Genomic DNA, 27,204 nt, shown 5'->3' with positions numbered 1-27,204 from the left:
GCCTCCGTGCCAGGGACCCGGATTCGAATCTGACCGTGGGTGAGTGTCTATGTGGAGTTTGCACATGCTCCCCATGTCTGCATGGGTGTCCTCCGGTTTGTTTCCTCCTACAGTCCAAGTATGTGCAGACTAGGTGGATTGGCCATGCTAAATTGCCCCTTAGTGTCCAAAGATTTGTAGGTTAGGTGGATTAGTGGGGTAAGTGCATGGGGTTATGAGGATAGGGTAGGGAGTGGGCCTGGGTAAGACGCTCTTTTGGAGAGTTGGTGCAGTCTTAGTGGGCCAAATGGCCTCCTGCACTGTAGGGATTCTATTCTATGAATCGTTTTGAATAATTTGGGAAAAACAAAGCTGCTCAAAAATCCGAATGCAGAATGTGAAAATATGTACTTCAGATTATAGTCCTTCTTCTAATGTTCTCAGGGCAACTTGGCATATTACTTATATTCAGATTGGAATTTTGGTATATTAGAGGCATAGTTGTAAGGCCACTGAACTGAGGGCATCTCTCCTCTGGGAGAAGAGTGTCAATTTCAATTCTAGATTTTTGAGAAGTTGAGGTTGACAACCTTGGAAGTAATCTCAATGAACGTATGATAGCAATACGGATAAATTTAATCTCGTATATAGATTAAAACAAAGCTTTTATTATGTTAGCCTTATTATAGGAATCAGAAGTTTGTTAAGGCAGAGATGCAGCTAAAAAAAAACTTTGAATGATTTAGTTAGTTCAGTTTAGATTCTATCTGTGCAAATAGATGTAAATGGGTATGATATAGTCAGAATTATAGAGACACGGCTACGGGTGACCAGGGATAGGAGCTAAACATCCAAGGGCATTTAGGAAGGACAGGCGAAAAGGTGGTGGGGTTGCATTGTTGGTTAAAGAGGAAATCGACGCAATACCAAGGGGAAGAACATTAGCTCTGATGATGTGGAATCTGTATGGGTAGCACTGAGAAACACCAAAGGGCAAAAAAAGTTAGTGGGAGTTGTATGTGGACCCCCAAACTATAGTGGGCTTGTTGGGGATAGCATTAAACAGGAAATTAAAGATGTATGTGATAAAGGAAGATCTGTAATGTGGTTGATAACAGAGATGAGGGGGTTAGCTTATGAGGAGAGATTGAGTAGATTGGGCCTGTACTCGTTGGTGTTTAGAAGGCTGAGGGGAGATCTTATAGAGACATATAAGATAATGAAGGAGCTAGACAGGGTAGAGGCGGAGAGATTCTTTCCACTTAGAAAGGAAACAAGAACTAGAGGACACAGCCTCAAAATAAGGGGGAGTCAGTTTAGGACAGAGTTGAGGAGGAACTTCTTCTCTCAGAGGGTAGTGAATCTCTGAAATTCTCTGCCCATGAAGCAGTGGAGGCTACCTCGTTAAATATGTTTAAGTCATAGGTAGATAGATTTCTGATCAATATGGGAATTAAGGGTTATGGGGAGCTGGCGGGTAAGTGGAACTAAACCACTATCAGATCAGCCATGATCTTATTGAATGCCAGGGCAGGCTCGAGGGGTTAGATGGCCTACTCCTGCTCCTATTTCTTATGTTTTTATGTTCTTATGTAATAATGGGCGATTTTAGTCTGCATATAGATAGGGCCAAACAAATTAGTAACAATACTGTAGAGGAGGAATTCCCAGAGTGTGTACAGGATGGCTTTCTAGCCAGATACATTGATGCACCAACTGGCGAACAAGCCATCCTCGACTGGATATTGTGTAATGAGAAAGGAATAATTGGCAGCCTAGTTCGGGCAACTGTGGAATTTGCACATTCTCCCCGTGTCAGTGTGGATTTTCTTCAGGTGCTCCGATTTCCTCCCACAGTCCAAAGATGTGCGGGTTAGGTTGATTAAGATGAATTGTCCCTTTAGTGTCAGTGTGATTAGCAGGATAAATACGTTGGGTTATGGGGATTGGTCTGGGTGGGACTGTTGTCGGTGCAGGTTCGATGGGCTGAATGGCCTCTTTCTGCACTGTAGGGATCCTATGATTTTGATTGGGAGCAGTTTAGAATGCAAAGGAGGATCAAGGGATTGATTAAGATGGGGAAAATAGAGTAAGCTTGTGGGAACATTAAAAACTGATTGTAAAAGCTTCTCGTATGTGAAGAGAAAAATATTGGTGAAGACAAATGTAGGTTTTACAGGGTGACCAGTTAAATACACTCTTTGGTTCTGCCTTCACAAAGGAGGACACATATGTACCCGAAATGGTGGGGAACAGATGAAGGAATTAAAGGAAATCAGTGTTGGTAGGGAAATAGTATTGGGAAAAATGATGGGATTGAAGGCCAATAAATTCCCAGGGCCTGATAATCTACATCCGAGGGTACTTGAAGTGGCTGCAGAAATACTGGATGCATTGGTGGTCATCTTCTAAGATTCTATAGACTCTGGAACAGTTCCTGTGGATTGGAGGGTAGCTAATGTAACCCCACTATTTTAAAAGTGAGATAAAGAGAAAACTGAATTATAGACCAGTCAGCCTGACTTCAGTAGTGGGGAAAATGCTAGAGTCCATTATAAAAGATTTAATAGCAAAGCACTTGGAAAACAGTGGCAGGATTGAACAGAGTCGGTGTGGGTTTACGAAAGGGATATCGTGAACAAAGAAAATTACAGCACAGGAAAACAGGCCCTTCGACCCTCCAAGCCTGCACCGACCATGCCTGACAAATCTACTGGAATTCTTCGAGGATGTAACCAGTAGAGTTGATGAGAGGGAGCCAGTGGATTGACTTATTTGGACTTTCAGAAGGCTTTCAACAAGGTCCAACATAAGAGATTAGTGTGATAAAATTAAAGCGTGTGCGCTTGGGGATGGTGTATTGAGATGGATAGAAAATTGATTAGCAGATGGGAAAGAAATAAATAAATAAATGGGCCTTTTTCCAACTGGCAGGCAGTCACTAGTTCAGATACCACAAGGATTGATGATAGAACCTCAGCTATTCACAAGGTATATTAATGTTTTAGATGACGGAACTAAATATAATATCTCCAAATTTGCAGATGACACAAAGCTGGGTGAGAGGGTGAGCTGTGAGGGGCTTCAGTGTGATTTGGACAAGTTGAGTGACTGGGCAAATGCATGTCAGGTGCAGTATGATGTGGATAAATGCAAGGTTATTCACTTTGATAGCAAAAACAGGAAGGCAGATTATTATCTGAATGGCTGTTGAGGGGAGTTGCTGAGCCTGCGGAACTCTCTACCACAGTTGAGGCCAGAACATTGTACATTTTCAAAAAGGTGTTAGATATAGCTCATGGAGCTAAAGAGATAGAGCATAGAACATTACAGCGCAGTACAGGCCCTTCGGCCCTTGATGTTGCGCCGACCAATGAAACCAATCTAAAGCCTATCTAACCTACACTATTCCAATATCATCCATATGTTTATCCAATGACCATTTAAATGCCCTTAATGTTGGATAGGATAATGTTGAAAGGATATGGTGGGGAAAGCGGGAACAGGATACTGAGATGATAATGAATGGTGGAGCAGGCTTGAAGGACCGAATACTGCTCCTATTTTCTATGCTTCTGTGTGTTATTGAGGATTGGTCGTTATCACTAGTCTTGAGTAGTTTATCATTGGATGTTTAGGTACCCATTTTTCTCATTCAGTTGACAGTGTGTAATTATTCAGTTGCTGCTGATTTACAAAAGTGGAATTTGAACCACTGTAATGTTAATCTTTGCATTCACACTTATGAGGATGATAGACCTAGGTAGTTCTGTACATATTTTTGTGAAAACTAACTCTGATACAATAAGAGATGAGATGTTGAAAATGCATAGGAAGTTAATCGACATCTATAGTGAAAAGAGAGCTGATTTGATTAGATAGTTGTCTTGAAAATGAACTATAATTACAATGTGGACAGACATCTCATTTAGCTTCAAGTGATTCTGAAGTTTCAGCAGCGGCTGTCAATTCTTTTTTGTTTTTACAGCTGCCCTGCTCCGGTTTTGTTAAAATTTCCCTGGAACGCTCATAAGACAAGTACATTTTTAATGACAAAGGTATACAATTAGTTGTGCTACTTTTTGTTTACTTTGTGAAACCTATTGCTGTGCTGAGCAGTTCAATCAAGACATGGTGGTTTAATTAAGCATGTGGGGATCGTGCTCAATATTCATCCTAACTCAGTGCAGCCGAAGTTGGTAGAGTTGTTGAAAACCACTTGAAAGAGGCACTGAGGGTAGCAAGATCATACAATGTACTTGGGTGGTAGACTACGTCCACCACCAAGAATGACAGCACCACTACAGACTGGGCTAGTGAGTCCTGAAGGGCATGAACTGGGTCTGTACATGATGAGAGAACCAATATGAGGAAAAGCCTATTTTATCTTGTCATAGTCGTAACCGCACAGGAGGAAGTTATTCAACCTATTGACTTTTTGCTGGCTCTCTGTAGAACAATCTAGTCTGTCCCATTCCCTCACTGTATTCAAGTGGCCCTACAAGTTTATTTCCTTCAAGTAACCATTAAGTTTCCTTTTATAAGCATTGATTTTTTTTTTTCTCTGCTTCCAACACCCACACAGACAGCAACATCTAGGTCATTACCACTTTGTGGGGAAAAAATAGGCTCTTCCTCGCATCTCTTTTACATCCTTTGCCCAAAACTATAAATCTTTTTTCCTCTTTGTCCTTGTATCATCAGCTAATGGGTACAGCTTTCGTTTTTGTCTACCTTATTGAAGCCATGTCATAATCTTGTATATCTTTATCAAATCTCCCCATAATCTCCTTTGCTCAGACAAGAACACAATAATTGGGGACAAAGTACACCATTCAACTCTGAGTTCTGTCATTCAATAAGATTATGGCTGATTTGGTTGTGGCCTCAACTCCACTTTGCTGTCTGCCCCCTGCTCCAAGAAGAGCAACTTCAGCTTTTTCAATCTAAAATAGTCTCTGGAGCCATTCTGGCAAATCTTCCCTCCACCCTCTCATGGACCCTTATTTCCTTTCCGAAGTGTGGTGACCAGAATTGGATATAATACTTCAGTTATGGCATTAGCAGAACTTTATAAAGGTTCAGCGTAACTTTGCTGTTTTTGTACTCCCATCTCTGTTTATGAAGTCCAAGATCCCATAAGTTTTGTCAACCATACTTTCAAGTTGATGTAATTCAAACAAGCTTGAAGTTAGTTGCATTTAATAAAATAGATGGCTAATTCTTAAGTCTTGTATGCGGCTAAAGCGTCTCTACTTATTTCAATAAACAAGCTACATTACGTATGGAATTTTGCAGATGAGAGTTTTACAAACATGAGGATTTCTTTGTGGGCCATCGTCACAAAAGGACAATCCCATTCATTCGCAATATAAATGATTAAAGGGTGTACAAGAAACTTGTAAATCGGGAAGGTTGTAATCTGTTTACTACTTTGGATCACAAGGGTCTGTTTGATATCCCAAAATGCGTCACGTTGTCATGGAGATGTGCTATGGGAGGTGGGCGTTTTTTGTTTAATTTATCTGTTTGCTCCAGATAATGTAGTTGCAATTTGGACTCTGGCAGTCTGCATCTCACTGAGAAGATAGCTAAAGCAAGACTTGGAAGACTTGCTCTAGTTTGCAGCTAGTGGAATAAATCTACAATGGTCCTGAGAGAGCCTTGTGGGCGGCACGGTAGCACAGTGGTTAGCACTGCTGCTTCACAGCTCCAGGGAGCTGGGTTCGATTCCCGGCTTGGGTCACTGTCTGTGTGGAGTTTGCATATTCTCCTCGTGTCTGCATGGGTTTCGTCCGGGTGCTCTGGTTTCAAAGAACAAAAACAAAGAACAAAGAACAATACAGCACAGGAACAGGCCCTTCGGCCCTCCAAGTCCGTGCCGCTCCCTGGTCCAAACTAGACCATTCTTTTGTATCCCTCCATTCCCACTCCGTTCATGTGGCTATCTAGATAAGTCTTAAACGTTCCCAGTGTGTCCGCCTCCACCACCTTGCCCGGCAGCGCATTCCAGGCCCCCACCACCCTCTGCGTAAAATACTTTCCTCCCACAGTCCAAAGATGTGCGGGTTAGGTTGATTGGCCAGGCTAAAAAATTGCCCCTTAGTGTCTGTAGGTTAGAGGGATTAGTGGTTAAATATGTACGGAAATGGGGGTAGGGCCTGGGTGGGATTGTGGTCGGTGCAGACTTGATGGGCTGAATGGCCTCTTTCTGCACTGTAGGGTTTCTATGATTTGTGGCAAAGAAAGTAATCTGCAGAATTAGCTGGGAAGCATTGAGAATGCAACCAGAATGAGGGATTGAGGCGTCCACAGTCAAGAGGTATTAAACAAAGAAAATTAGAGAATTGTAGCAGGGATACTTGAGTGATCCTGACAGAAGTTAAATAATTTAATCATGAAGCATAAGAGAATTCTTGCAGGGGAGTTATAAACCATATTGTTAAGTTACTACTGCTTGTTCTAAGTCTTTTGTGTCAAATAAAGTTTGTTTAAAATTTGAAATGTCGTGGCGTAGTTCTATTTAAAACAAATTATTCAGCTCTCTCTTGAAATGCTAATGGCTCCTAACAGGATTGTAACAAAAACAAAATATTATACATATAATAGACCTACTTGCTGTAGTCTTAGCACTGACTTCTGAGGAATAGTGGAGAACTACTGAGAACTACTGGAGGGGAAGCAACATCTACCACTATTTCCTGTTATCTGTCTTTCAGCCAATTCTTTTATCCAAACTGACAGTGATCCTCGTAGTTCGTGAGCTTTGTTAATCGGCCTTTTGACTGGTACTTTGTCAAGCTTTCTTAATATCAAGAGAGACCACATCTGTTGCATTCCCTTCATCAATGTTCTCTGTTCATCAGTTAATCATGTCGGTTTTCCCTAATGAACTTAAAGCTTCTCCTTGTTTCTAAAACCTTACACAACATTGTATTAACTGGGTGAAAGTTACTAGGACTGTCGTTACACCTTCCTTAAACAAGTGTCACATTTGTTACACTCCAATCCCCTGGCATATTCACGGCATTGTTTCTTGATCGCATGTGGAGTAAATCTAATTGGCTGGAGATTGACATCTGTGATCATGGGAATATCAGGAAGAGGCCAAGATGGATCATCCACTTGGGAAGACCTCCATACCCACTGCCTTTTGCAACCTGGGATACAAGTCATCTGGACCAGATGACTTGCTCATTATAAACATTGCCAGTCTTTCCAATGCATCCTCCCTACTAATTTTCGCTCCATCCATTACTTTTACTATCTCCAATTCTACCACTTTTTTTTTTGTTTGTGTCCTGTTCCTTAGTGAACACCATTGCTAAGTATCTACAAGTTATCTAGCTATGACCCGTGCCTTGAAGCATATATCATCCTCTTTGTCCCTAATAGGCCCCACTCTGCCTCCAGCTACTCCCTGACTATTTATATGCCAGTGAAAATTTTTTGGATTTCCTTTTTATGTTAATTACCATCTCCTGCTAGAGTTGCCAAATGGATGATCCATTTTGCCTCTTCCTCATGCCCCCAAAATCTTGGATGCTAGTCTTAAGCAGATTGTGGAAAATTACGTAGTGTAACATCAGGAACCCTAGTAAAGTCAATGGGAGTTGGAGGAGGGTTAGGGAGTGGGGGGAGAGCACTTCCTTGGTTGGAGCTTGCACAAAGGAGGCAGTCATAGACCCCTGCCATCGCTGTAGATTGCCCTGGGGAAGTATCCATAGCTCACCCTTCAGCTGCTTCATCATGACTGTCCCTAAATCATAGGTCAGATATGAGGATGTTTGCAGTGTCCCATTACATTTGCAACTCCTTGGATAATAAGCAGTCCGTATCCATAAGCATGCAGCAAAATCTGGACAGCATTAGAGCCTGGATTGATAAGTGGCAAGTACCATTTGTGCCACACGCGTCAGGCAATGACCATCTCCAGCAGGAAAGAAACTGACCACTTCCCATTGAAATTCAGTAGCATTACCCGTACTGAATTTTCCCATCAATGTGATGGGTGACCACTTACCTGGACCAATCATATAAAGTTTGTGGCTACACGAATAAGCCAGAAGCTGGAAATTCAGTGGTGAGAATCCTGCGTCTTGACATGCCAAAAACTTTCCACCACCTACAAAGTTCATACTAGGAGTGTGGTGGAATACTCGCCAAAGAACCGAGGAGGCTGGGTCATTGTCTTGAATGTATTCAGATTTTTGAATGATAGGGGAGTTGAGGGTTTTGGGAACAGGTAGGATAGTGCAGCTGAGGCCAAGATCAGACCAGCCATAATTGTATTAAATGGCAAAGCAGACCTGAGGACCACCATGGCCTACTCCTGCTTTTTCATGTTCTTGCTTGGATGAAAGCAGTTCCTACATCACTTGAAACTCAACAGCATCCAGGGTAAAGCAACCCACTTGATTGGCTTCCCATCCACCAACTTAAATATTCCTCCACCATTGGTGCACCATACACCACATACACTGCTGTAACTCCCAAACCTCCATTGACAGAACCGCCAAATCCTAGAGAAACCTAGACAGCAGGCGCTTCGGAACGCCAGCACCTGTAAGTGGTCCTCTTGAGACAAACATCATTGTGACTTGGAAATTTATTGCTGCTCCTTCATTGTCTCTGGGTAAAAATCCTGGACCTCCCTCTCTAACAGCACTGTGGGTGTACCTGCATCATATGGACTGCAGCAACCTCAAGGCAGGTTACCATTCCAGTAACAGGGTTAGGCAATAAATGCTGGCCTTGCCAATGATGTCTGTCTCTCATCAAATAAAAAAGGTATAGCTAAAGATGATAGTAAAGATTGGTAACGTTACTGGCTTTAGCTTCTCCTCTTGTCTGCTATTAAAGGATTGAGCTAAGTCTGCTTGCTGAGACTAGATATCACCTCCTTGACAATCGGGCTAAAGTAATACTGGGCTGGTATTTGGGAATTCTGAGCTGGATGGTGAAGCTCTGTGCACTGGATACTGCAATGTTTGGGGAGTGACATCAACACCAAACAAAAAATACAACAGGCACATAAACAGTAGTCTGTCCTGTTACTAATATCTTAGAAATAGCCTTGTTTTTAAAAAAAAATTGCATGATCTGAATAAAGTTTCCTTGAAATTTGTCCTCCAGCATTTTTGTTTGAGATAATTTTGAACGAATAACTGAGCAGAAACTTCAAGAAGTTCAAGGAAAATATTCCATCACTGCAATTGACTGAACTGTACTGCTGCATCCTGGGGAGTTGGATATATTGCCCCTGGTTAGCGTGCTCTTTTCAAATTTAGCCCATAGCAACACAGCTCTGGGCAGCAATATCAATTCCCAAGCTCAGATAGCAACACAGCCCTGTGAAGAGATACCAAGTCCAAGCTGAGACATTTTGTGGATGATGGGCCTTCAAGTAAAAACCTCAATGACAACATTAAAAATAATAAATGACAATTCAGTGGATACATTTAATTGGGTGGTTGTGATTTCTTTTCAAGTCCATCTTTTGGATGAGAGATTTCAGTTTCTGAGGAATGATGAAAAAAGCCAACACAAGCATGTTGAGTGATTGTAGGGTAAAAGCATCATCCACTAGCCAGTTGTGGATTTGTAGGCTGACAAGTTTGTAAGGGCAGCCTTTATTATAAATGGCGATGTAAGATTTAAAATAGTAATAAGCTGACATGAGAGTAATTATGGGAGGTAATGTGCAGACCAAATGTGTCTGCCAATGTGAAATACACAGTAAGAGTTTTAACAACACCAGGTTAAAGTCCAACAGGTTTATTTGGTAGAAAATGTCATTAGCTTTCGGAGCGCTGCTCCTTCGTCGGATGGAGTGGATATCTGCTCTCAAACAGGGCATACAGAGACACAAAATCAAGTTATAGAATACTGATTAGAATGCGAATCTCTACAGCCAACCAGGTCTTAAAGATACAGACAGTGTGAGTGGAGTCGCTGAGCAGAAACTGATAGCCAAGTTCCGCACACATGAGGACGGCCTAAACCGGGATCTTGGGTTTATGTCACACTATCAGTAACCCCCACAGCTTGCCTCCTGGACTTGCAGAATCTCACTGGCTGTCCTGTCTGGAGACAATACACATCTCTTTAACCTGTGCTTAATGCTCCCTCCACTCACATTGTCTGTATCTTTAAGACCTGGTTGGCTGTAGAGATTCGCATTCTAATCAGTATTCTGTAACTTGATTTTGTGTCTCTGTATGCCCTGTTTGAGGGCAGATATTCACTCCACCTGACGAAGGAGCAGCGCTCCGAAAGCTAATGGCATTTGCTACTAAATAAACCTGTTGGACTTTAACCTGGTGTTGTTAAAACTCTTACTGTGTTTACCCCAGTCCAACGCCGGCATCTCCACATAATGTGAAATACATGCAGCTTCATTAGGATATTGATTTCTCAGCATTAAAAATGATAATAGCAGCCTATTATCACACGGTAGCACAGTGGTTAGCACTGCTGCTTCAGGGACCTGGGTTCGATTCCCGGCTTGGGTCACTGTCTGTGTGGAGTTTGCACATTCTCGTTGTGTCTGCGTGGTTTCCTCCGGGTGCTTCGGTTTCCTCCCACAGTCCAAAGATGTGCGGGTTAGGTTGATTGGCCATGCTAAAAAAAATTGCCCCTTAGAGTCCTGAGATGCGTAGGTTAGAGGGATTAGCGGGTAAATATGTAGGGATATGGGGGTAGGGTCTGGGTGGGATTGTGGTCGGTGCAGACTCGATGGGCCGAATGGCCTCCTTCTGCACTGTAGGGTTTCTATGATTCTATGATGGGATCTCAGTATAGCTGTGTTTTGAGTCAAGTCCCAAGAGTTGAGAACAGTTTGATAGATCCTGGGATGTTAGATAATGGGAGAAGTTCTTGGCGAGAGACAGTTGGATTCCAGCAGTGGTAGGGAAGTGTGGTGGGTAGGTCTTGAAACTTTGGGGGAAGAAAAGGCTGGCGATATTTGTGCCGTCTGTTAAGAGAAAATGCAAATATGAAAAATGACTTCAAAATAGAGGAGATTCTAGTGTGATTTGATAAAAGGATTTAAAATTATGAAGTTGTGAGATGAATGTTTCCATTGACTATGGTGAGAGGATAGAGCCTAGAAAAATGGGACATAGATACAAGATTAAATGTATGACATTTAGGATAAAGAGCTGGCCAACTGTTTTATTACACTGTGGGCTGAGAGGCTGAGGAATCTATGAGCTTGAGGCAGTGACACTTCCAGCATTTAAAGCCAGGAAGATGGGTAGTTGGAGAGAGAATAAAGGATTTGGCTATAGGGCAGGTTTAGGGGATTAAGACAACAGATTGGAGGCCTGTTTCCTTGTTATAAATTTTATGTTGTGACAATTTAGTAGATGCCAGAAACTCCTCTATGGGTTTGATAGAGTAGTTTGTTCAACTGAATACTGTACATAGAGCCAGTATGATGTATGGTGGATGAGATCCAGTTATTAATACAGCACTGAATGTTGCCATTAGGTCTGCAGTGTGAGTCTTTTGAACTTTTTTTGATACTCAAGTTTTATTTGGCTGAAAGATCTTTTATTTCCTCTTAAGGCACTGGAGAAAAGACGTATGCAAAGAAAAATTATGAAAAGTATCTGACAGCATTAAAAGGCTCTGGTCTAGTTTCTTCTGAGGAACGCTCTGTGACATCAGTACTAGATCAAATGGCGGGAGCAAGTAATGTAACTATTTTGGGTAAGTGAAGGTTTGACAATGTTGAATCACAAAATATTATAGAGATGGATGTTATTGTGAAATGTATAAATGTCTCCTTTATTTTCTATAAGATATGCCTATGTCTCTGTTTTTGGTTGAATAGCCTGATGCCTCAGTAGATGTCTCTCGAAAAAGGAATGTCACTTATGACTAGGTGAATTGGGCAGCAAGTGTCACAGATGACTGCCATTAATGTTGCTGGCCCGTCAAAGAGGACATTTAAAAAAAAAAATCAGAATTCCCTTCTTTCAGAATTGCCCTTTAAGGGCAATTTCTGTGTCTTCAGCTTAGTTGTAAAAAATTTTTATATTCCATTACTTCAGTTTGGACTTCAAAGCAACAAGGAGGATTCACTATTCCCCTGTATTGTAATTCGATTAAATATTTCATGAATTGTGTTGTTCTGAGTACAAGAAGAATTTCTAAACTTTATTGTTTTGGAGCAGAGACTAATTTTAATATAAAGTTTTATAACTAATTTTATTGGATCAACTTCAACTTGCATTAATTGCTTGTCTCTTGAAATTACTCTTTGTGTACGCCTTATTTGGTGCTCTAATCTTGATCACCTGAAATAGAGGAAATCTTCTTTGTGAATCTACTTGTTCAGGACATGATGTTTCAGTTTACTCCAGACTCTTTTGCTTTAGTTCATATGCTGAACTGATGCTTAAAAGAACTGGTTTTTATGTTTAATGTCAACAAGAAACATCTTAGTCATATCTAGTAGATAACTGCATTGGAACTTCGCAGAGAATAAGTTTGTTGAGGTTGTGAAGGCTAGTTGGTTGCCATTTTATTGTTCACCGTAAGTGATTTACGGTGAAAGGGTGAAATTGGAAAAATTTGTTTTTGTTCTTGTAGTTTGTAGATTGTAGTTTAATTTGCATAACTCTTGAGGTTCATGCAGTAAAAACAATTATCTGTTTTTGATGTTGGAATATAGGCCAGCACTTGGGGAAGGTTTTCTAATGCCCTCCTTGAACAACCAGATAAAATCTAATTTTAATATGTCATCAAATTTAATATCTCACACTTTCAGTATAGCAGCAGAATGTCAGTCTAATTATGTCATGAAGTCTTTGAATGCGACTTGAATCCAAATTTTTCTAATTTAGATGCAAAATTCCTGTTAACTGAGCCAAGTTGATTCATGTACACATTTGAAGCATTATCTTTGTTTGCAGTATCCCAAGTTAGCAATAAATAAATTATTCTAATCGTTTTCTTATTTTTGACAGTGGTATTTAATTTTATGTTATTTGAAGCTGGAATTCCTGTCCTCCGATGTGGGACTACACAAACCACAAACCTATGCTGTTAGTAAGAATTTTGATGGCTACTGAACACTAGTGTTCTTAAAATACATTCCAGTTTATTAAAGATTATTCTTCTCAAAAGTGATGAAATAATCATGTTTAGATTTTTTAAATCCTATATTGGGTTGCTATTTTTCCCTCATCAGCAATTCAACTAATGGTTTGGTATGTTTCTTTTTATCTTAAAAGGTGCAACAGCAGGAACAGGACAAATGGACTCTTCTGATGAGGTAGTTTAAATATAAAAACTGGGAATTGATGAAACAGTTCAGTTAATTTATCATCAAAACCTATATTCAAATTCGGTCTAGTATGATGAATATCTCCCTTTTATGATGATTGACTTATCTGGAAATGATGTGGAGGTTTTAGTTCACACGAGCAGCACGGTCAGTGCAGGCTGGGAGGGCTGAAGGGCCTGTTCCTGTGCTGTAATTTTCTTTGTTCTTTGATTTAAATTTTTAGTCCTGTTTTAGCTGGTATGGAGGCACAAGATTGTCCTTGGGTTAGCAAAAATCATCACCTAAGTAGGTAATCTAGGCCACAGGATAATCTTTTTCGGAAATGAAAAAATGTCTCACTGCTTTAGTCAATCTGTTTATGAAACATTAGCATAATATTTTCTGGATTTTCATCCTATTAATATCTAATTTTATGTGAACTACATGGAAGATGCATCCAGGTAGTTTCTATTTAGTTTATCATTCACAAGGTAGTTATGGGTAAAGCAATCCATTCGGTTAGGGTTCCCCAAATCTTTCGAGTCACAGAACCTCGAGTGACCTACCAAGAGCATTGGGGAACCCCAAGCATTCTCATTGTGTCTGTGTTCCCTTCGTTGCCATGAAATAAGTGCAAACACGAAAATCCAATGGAAACAAGTTTCTTTTCCAGCCTTTTCTCTGGTAATAATTAAAATGTTCTTTGACTATAAGTATAAACATTTTGTCATTTTGAATAGGAGAAATGACGCTGGATTTGATTCTGTGTCTCTCGTGCACACACACACATGCACACATCTCTGTTTCACATTCACACTCGTATCTCATGCGCACGTCTCTGTGGTTCGCGCCCGCGCGTCCACGTCTCGGGTTCGCGCCCGTGCGTCCCCGTCTCTGGTTCACGCCCACGCGTCCCGTCTCTGTGGTTCGCGCCCACGCGTCCCCGTCTCGGGTTCACGGCCGCACGTCCCCGTCTCGGGTTCGCGCCCGCGCGCCCCCGTCTCGGGTTCGCGCCCGCGCGCCCCCGTCTCGGGTTCGCGCCCGCGCGTCCCCGTCTCGGGTTCGCGCCCGCGCGTCCCCGTCTCGGGTTCGCGCCCGCGCGTCCCCGTCTCGGGTTCGCGCCCGCGCGTCCCCGTCTCGGGTTCGCGCCCGCGCGTCCCCGTCTCGGGTTCGCGCCCGCGCGTCCCCGTCTCGGGTTCGCGCCCGCGCGTCCCTGTCTCGGGTTCGCGCCCGCGCGTCCCCGTCTCGGGTTCGCGCCCGCGCGTCCCCGTCTCGGGTTCGCGCCCTCGCGCCCCACAGCTACGTGGCCCCTTGCGCCGCTCGCGTCCCTCTGCTTCACGCGCCCCTCAGATTCGCATGCCCGCGTCCCTCAGGTTCACGCGCGCGAAGTTGAGGGGCGCGCGCACGAGCACCCGAAGGGTGCGCATGGGCGTGGACCTGAGGGGTGCAAGGTGCGCGGGTTCCCCGAACCTCATGTCCGTGCGCCCACGTGTGCCCCTCGCGCCCCTCAGGTTTGCACGCGCTCACCCGTCGTGCTCCTCAGTTCGCGCGCATTCGCCCCTCGAGCCCCTCTTGTTCGCGCCCCTCTAGTTTGTGCCTGCGCGAGCCCTTGCACCCCTCAGGTTCGCGCCTGCACGTGCCCCTCGGGTTCACGCCCGCACGTGCCCCTCGGGTTCGCGCCCGCACGTGTCCCTCGGGTTCACGCCCGCACGTGCCCCTCGGGTTCGCGCCCGCACGTGCCCCTCGGGTTCGCGCCCGCACGTGCCCCTCGGGTTCGCGCCCGCACGTGCCCCTCGGGTTCGCGCCCGCACGTGCCCCTCGGGTTCGCGCCCGCACGTGCCCCTCGGGTTCGCGCCCGCACGTGCCCCTCGGGTTCGCGCCCGCACGTGCCCCTCGCGTTCGCGCCCGCACGTGCCCCTCGGGTTCGCGCCCGCACGTGCCCCTCGGGTTCGCGCCCGCACGTGCCCCTCGGGTTCGCGCCCGCACGTGCCCCTCGGGTTCGCGCCCGCACGTGCCCTTCGGGTTCGCGCCCGCACGTGCCCCTCGGGTTCGCGCCCGCACGTGCCCCTCGGGTTCGCGACCGCACGTGCCCCTCGGGTTCGCGCCCGCACGTGCCCCTCCGGTTCGCTCCAGCACGTGCCCCTCGGGTTCGCGCCAGCACGTCCCACATGGGGTCGCGACCGCGCACACCCCTCGTGTTCGCGCCTGCTTGCGCCCCTCGGGTTCACGTGTCCCTCGCCCCCCTCATGTTTGCGTCCCTCAGGTTCGGGGAACCCGCGTGCGCCCCTCTTGTTCGCGTCCTTCGGGTTCGCGTGCGCGCCCCTCACGTCACTCAGGTTCGCGCGCCCGCCCCCCAGCGCCTGTCAGGTTTGCACGCCCGCCCCCCCCCGCGCCCCTCAGGTACACGCGCCCGCCCCTCGCACCCCTCGGGTTCGCATACACGCCCCTCGTGCCCCTCAGGTACATGCGCCTCTCAGGTTCTCAAGCCTGCGCGTGCCCCTCGCGCCCCTCGGGTTCGCGTATCCCTTGGGTTCGCGTGCCCCTCGCGCCCCTCAGGTTCGCAAGCCCGCGCGTGCCCCTCGCGCCCCTCGGATTCACACGCCCGCGCGTGCCCCTCGGGTTTGCGCGCCCCTCAGGCTTGCGCGCCCCATGGCTTGCGCACCCCTCAGGCTTGCGCCCCCGCCCCCCCCCCCCCCCCAAGTCCTGGCGCGGGCCCCTCGCGCCCCGCAGGTCCGTGCGCGTGCCCCTCGCGACCCGCAGGTCCACGCGCCCCTCTGGTTCGCACGCCCCTCTGGTTTGCGCGCCCCCTACACCCCTCAGGTTCGCACACGCGCGCTGTCCCCCCACCCTCAGGTTCGAGCGCGGGCGCAACCCCGCAGGTTCGCCTGCCCCTCGCGTCCACACGCGCGAACCTGAGGGGGGCGATGTGCGCGCGTGGGTCCCCGAACCTCATGTCCGCGCGCCCATGTGTGCCCCTCCTGCCCCTCAGGTTTGCGCGCACGCTCCTCAGGTTTGCCCGCGCTCGCCCGTCGTGCTCCTCAGTTCGTGCCCACGGGCCTCTCTAGTTTGTGCTCGCCCCTCGCGCCCCTCTGGTTCGTGCCCACGGGCCTCTCTAGTTTGTGCCCATGCGCGCCCTTGCACCCCTCAGGTTTGCGCCCACACGTGCCCCTCAGGTTCGCGACGGCGCGCGCCCCTGAGGTTCGCGCCCGCGTGTGCCCCTCGGGTTCGCGTGCCCCTCGCCCTCCTCAGGTTCGTGCCGCTCAGGTTCGTGCGCCGGCGTGCCCCTCAGATTCGCGTGCCGGCGCGCCTCTCGCGCCTCTCAGGTTCGCACGCTGGCTCGCCCCTCTCAGGTTCTTGCGCGCCCTTCACGCCTCTCAGGTTCGCGCGCGCCTCGCGCCCCTCAGTTTCGTGCGCCGGAGCGCCCCTCGCGCCTCTCCGGTTCGTGCGCGCGCCCCTCACGCCTCGCAGGTTCGCGCGCACGCCTCACAGGTTCACGCGCTCCCCTCGCGCCTCGCAGGTTCGCACGTGCCCCTCACGCCTCGCAGGTTCGCGCGCGCCCCTTGCGCCTCACATGTTCGCGCGCACCTCTCGCGCCTTGCAGGTTCACGCGCGCCCCTCGCAGGTTCGCGCGCGCCCCTTGCACCTCGCAGGTTCACGCGCGCCCCTCGCACCTCGCAGGTTCACGCGCGCCCCTCGCACCTCGCAGGTTCGCGCGCGCCCCTCGCACCTCGCAGGTTTGCGCGCGCGCCTCACAGGTTTGCGCTTGCGCCTCGCAGGTTCGTGCGCGCGTTTCGCAGGTTCGCGTGCGCGCGCCTTACATGTTCACGCGCGTGCCTCGCAGGTTCGCGCGCACGCCTCGCAGGTTCGCGCGCGCGCCCCTCGCAGGTTCGCTCGCTCGCGCCTCGCAGGTTTGCGCCCGCTCCCCTCGTGCCTCGCAGGTTCGCGCGCGCTCCCCTCGTGCCTCGCAGGTTCGCGCGCGCTCCCCTCGTGCCTCGCAGGTTCGCGCACGCGCCCCTCGCGCCTCGCAGGTTCGCGCGTGCACCCCTCGTGCCTCGCAGGTTCGCGTGTGCGCCCCTCGCAGTTTCGCGCGCGCGCCTCGCAGGTTCGCGTGCGCCCCTCGCGCCTCGCAGGTTCGCGTGCGCCCCTCGCGCCTCGCAGGTTCGCGTGCGCCCCTCGCGCCTCGCAGGTTCGCGCGCGCGACTCTCACATTCACACACAGACAGATACAGTCACATCCTCACGCACTCTGAGGCCAGAATCCCACACCAATCCCGAGGTGAATCACACCAGCTCCTTTCCCAAGACCCTGGCCCTGCTACCACCACCTATAGGTCATGCGCAGCCTCTCCTTGTCGCCACTGCCCAACTTCTGATCAGTTCAGCTCCTGCCTTGCCTCAGCCTTGCTTTTGGCCGCAGGCTATTCTGTCCAATGGGCCAATCAGTGCAAGACCTCTTGACACTGTGTCAGCCTATCAGCATCCAGTGCTCCGAGGGTTCTTGTTCTGATTGGCCCATTTCATTTAAATCTTTTAAAATTTTGCATATTCGAATTGGTATTTATTGGTCACCTGGGAGGCACCAGCTTCCCGGATCCCCTGGAGACCCTTCACTGACCCCAGTTTGGGAACACCTGCAATAAGTCAGTCCTAATTCTTCATAATTTATAACAAGAATTAGAAGTCAATTATACAAAGCAAAATACCGTGGATGCTGGAATCTGAAATTTAAAAAATGCTGGAAATACTCAGCAGGTCAGCCAGTATCTGTGGTGAAAAACAGAGTTAACTTTTCTGGTTGAGATGACTTTTCATCAGAAATCATTTAGAAATTGCCTGTTGTTGACTTCAACCCTGTGATAATCAAATGATGGTTGTCTTTTAACTCTCTTTGGGCAGGCTCAATTTCAAATAGGTGACGAGATATACTGCTTACTCCAATAAATTATAAAACATTATTTTGTCATCAGGTTCCCTGAATAGAACTGAATGAATATTGTTGGTGTGTAAACCTCCAGGTCTATTTTTTCCCTAAAGCATGTATATGTTATTAAAACATTTATAACTTGATTATTTAATTGAAAGGTTATTATGAACTTATATTACAGTTTACCATAGGTATATAAACAAAAATAACAGCTTAGAGTGTTCTAGAAGTATAATGCAAGTTGTCAGTTCTTCCTGCATGTGAAAGTGATGTCAAATTTATATTAGTGGAGATAATTTAGGTTGAAAACACATACGTGAAAATGAAAGATGTAATGTAACAAGAAGCATTGTGCTTTCCATTCATTCATGCGACCCGAAAGTACTTAACAAGTGAATTAATATTTACATACTCGAGCCTGCCCCACCATTCAGTAAGATCATGGCTGATCTGATTGTAAGCTGAACTCCACATTCCTGCCTAAGCTTGCTATAACCTTTCACCCATTTGCTTATCAAGAATCTATGTACCTCTGCCTTAAAAATATTCAAAGACTCTGCTCCCACCACCTTTTGATGAAGAGAGTTCTAAAGACTCACAATGCTCTTAGAGAAAAGATTTCTCCTAATCTCTGTCTCAAATGGGTGACCTCTTATTTTTAAACAATGACCCCTCGTTCTAGATTCTCCCACAGAGGTAACATCACCCTATCAAGACCTGTCAGGATCTTGTATGCTTTTATCAAGTTGCCTGTTACTCTTCTAAACTCCAGTGAATATAAGTCTAGTTTGTCCAAACTTTCCTTTTAAGACAATTCGCCCATTCCAGGTATTAGTCTGGTAAACCTCCTCTGAGCTGCTTCCAAACACATTTACATCATTAAGTAAGGAGACCAACATAGTACATGGTACTCCAGATGTGGTCTCACCAATGCAGTATGAACCGAAGCATATTTGATAATAGCTTCCAATATTTTCCCTATGGCAGATGTGAAGCTAACTGACCTACAGTTACCTGCTTTCTGTCTCCCTCCCTTTCTGAATAATTACATTTGCTATTTTTCAATCCACTCGAACACCCCCCAAATCTAGGAAATTTAAAACCAATGCACCAACTATCTCACTAGCTAGCTCTTTTAAGACCTGGCATGAAGTCCATCAGGATCTAGGGACGTGTTTTGATTTTATCTGATTTGATTTATTATTGTCATATGTATTAGTATACAGGGAAAAATATTGTTTCTTGCGTGTTATACAGATAAAACATACCATATATAGAGAAGGAAAAGAGAGAGTGCAGAATGTAGTATTACAATCATAGCTAGGGTGTAGAGAAAGATCAGCTTAATGTGAGGTAGGTCCATTCAAAAGTCTGATGGCAGCAGGGAAGAAGCTGTTTTGGAGCCGGTTGATATGTGTCCTCAGACTTTTGTATCTTTTTCCCGGTGGAAGAAAGTATGTCCGGGGTGTGTGGGGTCCTTAATAATGCTGGCTGTTTTTCTGAGGCAGTGGGAATGGATAGGAGGCAAGTTTGAATGATGGATTGGGCTTCGTTCACGACTCTTTTAATTTTTTGCGGTCTTGGACAGTGCAGGAGCCATACCAAGCTGTGATACAACCAGAAAGAATGTTTTCTATGGTACATCTGTAAAAGTTGGTGAGAGTTGTGGCTGACATGCCAAATTTCCTTCGTTGTCTGAGAAAGTAGAGATGTTGGTGGGCTTTCTTAACTGTAGCGTTGGCGTGGAGGGATCAGGACGGGTTGTTGGTGATCTGGACACTTGAAAACTTGAAGCTCTCGACCATTTTTACTTCGACCCCATTGATGTAGATGGGCATGTCCTCCACTACGCTTCCTGAAGTCGATGACTAGCTCCTTCGTTTTGTTGAAATTGAGAGAGATTATTGTCGTCGCACCAGTTCACCAGATTCTCTATCTCATTCCTGTACTCTGTCTCATCATTATTTGAGATCCGACCCACTATGATGATGTCATCAACAAACTTGAAAATCGAGTTGGAGAGGAATTTGGCCACATAGTCCTAGGTATATAAGGAGTATAGAAAGGGGCTGAGGACGCAGCCTTGTGAGGCACTGGTGTTGAGGATGATCATGAAGGAGGTGTTGTTGCCTATTCTCACTGATTGCGGTCTGTGGGTTAGGAAGTTCAGGATTCAGTCGCAGAGGGAGGAGCCGAGTGCCAGGCCACACAGTTGTCAGCCCACAGCTCCAACAATTTGCTCAGTACCACTTCCCCGGTGATGGTAATTTTTCTTAGGTTCCTCCCTCTATTTCATTTCCTGATTAACAACTATTTCTGGGATGTTACTTGTGTCAGGAAAACCCAATAAAATTGTAATATCTTTCTGTTTGTAATATTCTTGTCATTTTTTAAACTGTTGTGATATGTGAGTGCTAATTAAAGCAAGGGACAGAGTGACTGTGAATCTAAACTGTGGGTTTGATATGGTAATAAGCCTCGACATATTTCAAACAGATGTTTGCATAATTTAGTTTAATAAGGATGTTTACAGAACAGCAATAGATTTGTATGGTTTGTCATGATTCAAATGTTTGTATGGTCAAAGAAAGGTGACATTGGTAAAGTATGGATAGAGTGAGTTTACTTTTTTTCAATACGAAAACATTTCTAAAGAGACTGAGTGATGCAATGGAGAGATCAAAGGGAAATAATATATTTAAGGAGATACTGAAACCTATAGAGGTGGCTCTTTTTAGATTCCAGCAGAAATCAGGAATCATAGTTCAGAGGGCATCCCAAGAGAAATTAAAGGCTCTGTGTGGTTAAACATTACTGGACTTTTATAGATTTTTAAATCTATAAAGTGTTGCTGAACAGATATAGGGAAGGTCATCTCTGAAGGTAGTTAAATGAATATTGTGTGGAACTTTCTTAAAGCATTGGTACTGTGTGAAGCTTTTGTTATGTTTAAATGCAATTCTATTTCACTTCATTTTTCCCCTATTAATAAACATTCACTTTACTATAAAATCATTACAAGTAGTTAGGGACATAATTTCTGGATTTCCAAACCTCTCTACATACTGTACAAATTGCAAAAAAAAAGAGGCAGTTGTTTCAGATTTCTCTGCTGGTATTTGAGCAGCATGGCATTTACCATCACCCGTGCCCTAACAAAATTTGGGGCTCTTCGTGCAATATTAAAAGAATAACAAAGAACAATACAGCACAGGAACAGGCCCTTCGGCCCTCCAAGCCCGCGCCGCTCCCTGGTCCCAACTAGACCATTCTTTTGTATCCCTCCATTCCCACTCCATTCATGTGGCTATCTAGATAAGTCTTAAACATTCCCAGTGTGTCTGCCTCCACCACCTTGCCCGGCAGCGCATTCCAGGCCCCAACCACCCTCTGTGTAAAATACGTCCTTCTGATATCCGTGTTAAACCTCCCCCCCCTCACCTTGAACCTATGACCCCTCGTGAATGTCACCACCGACCTGGGAAAAAGCTTCCCACCGTTCACCCTATCTATGCCGTTCATAATTTTATACACCTCTATTAGGTCACCCCTCATCCTCTGTCTTTCCAGTGAGAACAACCCCAGTTTACCCAATCTCTCCTCATAACTAAGCCCTTCCATACCAGGCAACATCCTGGTAAACCTCCTCTGCACTCTCTCTAAAGCCTCCACGTCCTTCTGGTAGTGTGGCGACCAGAACTGGGCGCAGTATTCCAAATGCGGCCGAACCAACGTTCTATACAACCATAACATCAGACCCCAACTTTTATACTCTATGCCCCGTCCTATAAAGGCAAGCATGCCATATGCCTTATTCACTACCTTCTCCACCTGTGACGTCACCTTCAAGGATCTGTGGACTTGCACACCCAGGTCCCTCTGCGTATCTACACCCTTTATGGTTCTGCCATTTATCGTATAGCTCCCCCCATGTTAGTTCTACCAAAATGCATCACTTCGCATTTATCAGGATTGAACTCCATCTGCCATTTCTTTGCCCAAATTTCCAGCCTATCTATATCCTTCTGTAGCCTCTGACAATGTTCCTCACTATCTGCAAGTCCAGCCATTTTTGTGTCGTCCGCAAACTTACTGGTCACCCCAGTTACACCTTCCAGATCGTTTATATAAATCACAAACAGCAAAGGTCCCAATACAGAGCCCTGCGGAACACCACTAGTCACAGGCATCCAGCCGGAAAAAGACCCTTCCACTACCACCCTCTGTCTTCTGTGACCAAGCCAGTTCTCCACCCATCTAGCCACCTCCCCCTTTATCCCATGAGATCCAACCTTTTGCACAAACCTACCATGAGGGACTTTGTCAAACGCTTTACTAAAGTCCATATTGACGACATCCACGGCCCTTCCCTCGTCAACCATTCTAGTCACTTCTTCAAAAAACTCCACCAGGTTAGTGAGGCAGGACCTCCCTCTCACAAAACCATGCTGACTTTCGTTAATGAGTTTATTCCTTTCTAAATGCGCATACATCCTATCTCTAAGAATCTTCTCCAACAACTTCCCTACCACGGACGTCAAGCTCACCGGCCTATAATTTCCCGGGTTATCCTTCCTACCCTTCTTAAATAACGGGACCACATTAGTTATCCTCCAATCCTCTGGGACCTCACCTGCGTCCAGTGACGAGACAAAGATTTGCGTCAGAGGCCCAGCGATTTCATCTCTCGTCTCCCTGAGCAGTCTTGGATAGATTCCATCAGGCCCTGGGGATTTGTCAGTCTTTATATTCCCTAGAAAACCTAACACTTCCTCCCTTGTAATGGAGATTTTCTCTAACGGGTCAACACTCCACTCCGAGACACTCCCAGTCAACACATCCCCCTCCTTTGTGAATACCGACGCAAAGTATTCATTTAGGATCTCCCCTACTTCTCCCCATATTCCTTGATTGGCTTGGAATTGGTGAATTTAAAGGCAACAAGGCTGAGAGGAATGTTGAACCAGGAGAGGTATTGAGAGATTTTAAAGTGGGAGACTGCAAAATGTCTTTGGCAATTGCTAAGACTTCTGTTGGAATGGAAAATATAACCTTGGAGGGCTTATAAACGGTAAATATAGCTAAGTTAACAGGGGTGGCAGACAATTAGCATTTCCTGCAGGGATAAGGAAATCGGACATAATTGAAGTTATAACATATCATTTGAAATTGGAAGGGGTACCTGAGGGATGAAGTTCTCCAAAGCGGGAGTCACTTGAATTGGCTAGGATCCTGTCCAAAGGAAGCAATTAGATATTGAAAGAGATAGGAAAAAAGGTGAAAGCTTGAATTGGAGGTGAGAGAAACCGAAAGAGAGAAAAGAGAATCAGCATTTCAAAGAGAACAGGAAAGGGAATTGGAAGTGGCCAAGTTAGAAATGGAAGAAATGGAAAAACAGAGAGAATTCCAGTTTAAGGCTGACAATTAATGGAGAGACATCAGAAAGTGAGGAACGACTTATTTCCGGGAAAGAGCCTAGTGGGGAAATGTTTAAATTTATACAAGCTCTTCCAAAGTTGAAGAAAAACACATTGCAACATTCTTTAATTAATTTGAGAAGATATCTAAACAGAAGAGGTCGCCAAAAGCAATATGGACACTACTATGACAGAGTAGATTAGTAGGTAGAGCTAATGAGGCATATGCATCTCTGTCAGAGGAAATATCTGGGGATGCGTTGAAGAAAGCTATCCTAATGCGTATGAGTTAGTGTCAGAGGTAGATAGGCAGAAATTTTGAAATGCAAGAAAACAATTTGGCTAGAACTATGTTGAATTTGAAAGTGTCAGACAAAGTAATTTATCCCCAAAGTTGACAGGTGCCTAAGGGGATTAAAAATAGAGGGGACCTACAAAGTTCTTGGAGAAGTAATTATTTTGGAAGAACTTAACGATTCACTGCCTTCGGTGGTAAGAACACGTGGAGAAACAACGGGTTAAAACTGCTAGGGAGGCAGCAGAGTTAGCAGGTGATTATGAGTTGATCCATTGATCAAAATCTCTTTTTCGACACTCTTTTAAACCTGAGAAGGTTAGAAAATGGGAAGGTGAAAAGTAGGTTGGCAGTCAAGGAAGAGAAGGGGCAGCTGGAGATTCTAAGGAGATTTCACTTCAGACTAGGACGGAATGTGCTGAGAGTAGAAGGGAATGTTTTAAATGTTTTCATTGACTTTTTGTGGCTTATTACAATGTGCAGGGAATTATATGGCAAATCTGTTGGTTTAATTGGGAGTAAGAACGGTGCTGGGAAAGCAGACACTTTAGAACAAAAGCCAGTAGGATTTGTTCAAGCAGAGAAACAAGCATAGGGATTAATTGAAGGTGTGAGAATGTGATTACAGCATAGTGAAAGGAATATTGAAAGGCAGATTGCAGATCTCAAAAGTATTTTCCCTTGCAGATAAATCTTACAAGGTGGAAGTGGCAAAGGTATTCAAATTTTAAGAGACACTGGGGCTAGTCAATTCTGAATGTTATGGGATAAGGATATTTGTTGTCCGGAGGGAATTTGCAAGAAATTTTAAAATGTGGAATTCATGGAGAAACAAAGAAAATTCCATTGAATTGGTGAATTTGAAAAGTAACTTGAAGACAAGTAAAGTGATTGTAGGAACAATGGAGTAAAACCTGTTTTGGGGGTTTGATTTAATCTAGGAAATGGTATAACTGGGTCACAGGTGGGGTGATGCCTACTATAATTGAATAGCCTGTGGAAAAGCAATTTAGAGATATGTTACAGTTGGAGCATCCTGGTTTGTTTCCAATCCGTAAGATAACAAGACCGCAGGTGCATAAATTGAGACAGGATTAGGAGGAGTCTAGAAGACACGGCAAATGGACTGAAGTGCAGTTAGCTGATACCAACTTTAACAAGATTGTTCAGAAAAAAGAGACTTGAGAATGAAGCTGAAGTGTTCGGCTCAGGGAAATAGATAGAGTTACAGCAAAGAGGTCCGAAGATAAAGCAAATGTACCAAACAGCTTACTCAGAAGCAGAGGCAAAGTACCCAAAATGCTACTATCGTCAGGATATTGGGTGGCATGGTGGCACAGTGGTTAGCACTGCTTCCTCACAGCACCAGGGACCCAGGTTCGATTTTCGGCTTGGGTCACCGTCTGTGTGGAGTTTGCACATTCTCCCCGTGTCTGCGTGGGTTTCCTCCGGGTGCTCCAGTTTCCTCCCACAGTCCAAAAATGTGCGGGTTAGGTGGATTGGCCATGCTAAATTGCCTCTTAGTGTCAGGGGGATTAGCTAGGGTAAATGCATGGGGTTATGAGGATAGGGTCTGGGTGGGTTTGTGGTTGGTGCAGACTTGATGGGCTGAATGGCCTCCTTCTGCACGGAAGGATTTTATAATGTTTTATTGAGCAAGTGGAGACCATATCATATTCAGGCTGGCAAGAAATAGGCAGAAAAACATCAGGAAATAATACCATCTGGATATAGTAAGCAAATTCTGTGAGTAGCTCATTAAGTTCCATTAGGAGGGCATTTAGGAATGAAAACTCAGGCTAAAATACAGAAATGGATTTAGAAGGCTGGACTGCATAAAAATGTAGTCTGGTTCTTTTGAACATGCCTGGTGATATGAAAACCGTGAGCAGTAATAAAACCTGAACCTTTTATTCCTGAATCAGGATTTGAGGAACCTTTTACTAAGGTTCTCATTGATTGTGTAGGACCCCTCCTAAGACAAAAGGTGGAAATCAGCCCTTGCTGACAATCATGGATGTATGTACTAGATTCCCAGAAGGCATACCATTGAGAAATGTAGAGGAATTGACCAAATTCTTTACCAGATATAGTTTACCAAAAAAATTACAGTTGGATCAGTGTTCAAATTTCATGTCATAGTTCTTGAGGGAAGTCATGAACTGCCGAGGGATAAAAACAGTTTAAATCATCAGGAATCACAAGGGGCATTAGCGATAGTATCAGTCTCGAAAGACTGTGAGAAGGCCGTATAGTCAGGATTATCCACAAGACTAGGATAGAGGAATTCCATTCTTATTATTTGCCATTAGAGATGTACCTAATGACTCAACAAAGTTTAGTCCTTTGATTTGGTCATGAACTGAGGATGTCACTTAAGACTAATTCAGGAGAAGTTAATAAGTAAGAATTCAGAAACCACACTCGAGCTATTTATTAAAGTTCAGGGAAAGATTAAATAGAGCATATGAATTAGTGAGAGAGCATTTAAAATATCACAGCAGGTAATGGAGACAGAAGCAGGTAGGAAAGCAAAGATTCGTAGCTTTGTTGCTGGAGAGAATGTGTTAGTTTTGTTGCCAGTGTCAGATGAGCCGTTAAAAGCCAGTTTAACGGGCCTTACCAAGTTGTAAAGAAACTAAGTAAAGTGGATTATCTGATAACTCCAGATAGAAGGAAAAAACCATATCACATAAATATGTTCAGGAAGTACTTGGATGGAGAGGATAACCAAAAACAAGAAGTATTAGTAGTAATGAATCATAAAAAGGAAGAGAAGTTGAAGGACTCGGTGATTTTCCTTGAATTCAGTTGGATAATGAGGAAGTGAAATTCTGCGTTACCTCCCAGACAAGAATCAAAGGAGTTGAGAGCGCGATTACAGTCATATAAAACTATCTTTGGGGATAAATAGTGAAAATCGTAGATGTGGAAGTTCTGTTCCAATCAAGCAATATCCTTATAGGATAAAATTATCACAAGTGCAAAAAGAAATTTAATTTATGCTCGAAAATGACGTTATTGAATTGAGTTGCAGTAATTGGCGTTCTGTTCAATCTTCTGACCTGCTACCCATCTTTGTGCAATTATATGCTTTTTCTTTAAGTTTGATATTATCATTAACTTTTTGGATTACAGTGTACTGTTACATAGCCAAATTGCATCGGGCAAGATCCAGATGACAGCAAATGTATACGTGTCCACTTAATTTGATTTTTGTGGTGTTTATTGAGGAAGGGATATTGTCCAAAATACTGAAAGAACTCCCATTAGATACTCATTAGATAGTGCCTTGGGATCTTTGACTTCCATC

The 27,204-nt window shown here is 45.0% G+C and overlaps 1 protein-coding gene across 4 annotated transcripts in view; it reads left to right on the top strand.

Annotated features, from left to right (window-relative positions):
- ubr3 (ubiquitin protein ligase E3 component n-recognin 3) overlaps positions 1 to 27,204 on the top strand; it is a 325,538-nt gene that overhangs the window by 18,217 nt on the left and 280,117 nt on the right. For all 4 annotated transcript variants that reach the window (XM_078228378.1, XM_078228377.1, XM_078228376.1 and 1 more), the window contains exons 3-4: positions 11,551 to 11,694; positions 13,224 to 13,264. In XM_078228378.1, the coding sequence (XP_078084504.1) occupies positions 11,551 to 11,694; positions 13,224 to 13,264 (185 nt within the window). The remainder of the gene's footprint in view (positions 1 to 11,550; positions 11,695 to 13,223; positions 13,265 to 27,204) is intronic.

The sequence above is a fragment of the Mustelus asterias genome, chromosome 14 (assembly GCF_964213995.1).
Source record: "Mustelus asterias chromosome 14, sMusAst1.hap1.1, whole genome shotgun sequence".
NCBI lineage: Eukaryota > Metazoa > Chordata > Chondrichthyes > Carcharhiniformes > Triakidae > Mustelus > Mustelus asterias.
The sequence above is the reverse complement of the archived record's forward strand: the minus strand, read 5'-3'. Positions and strand labels throughout refer to the sequence as shown.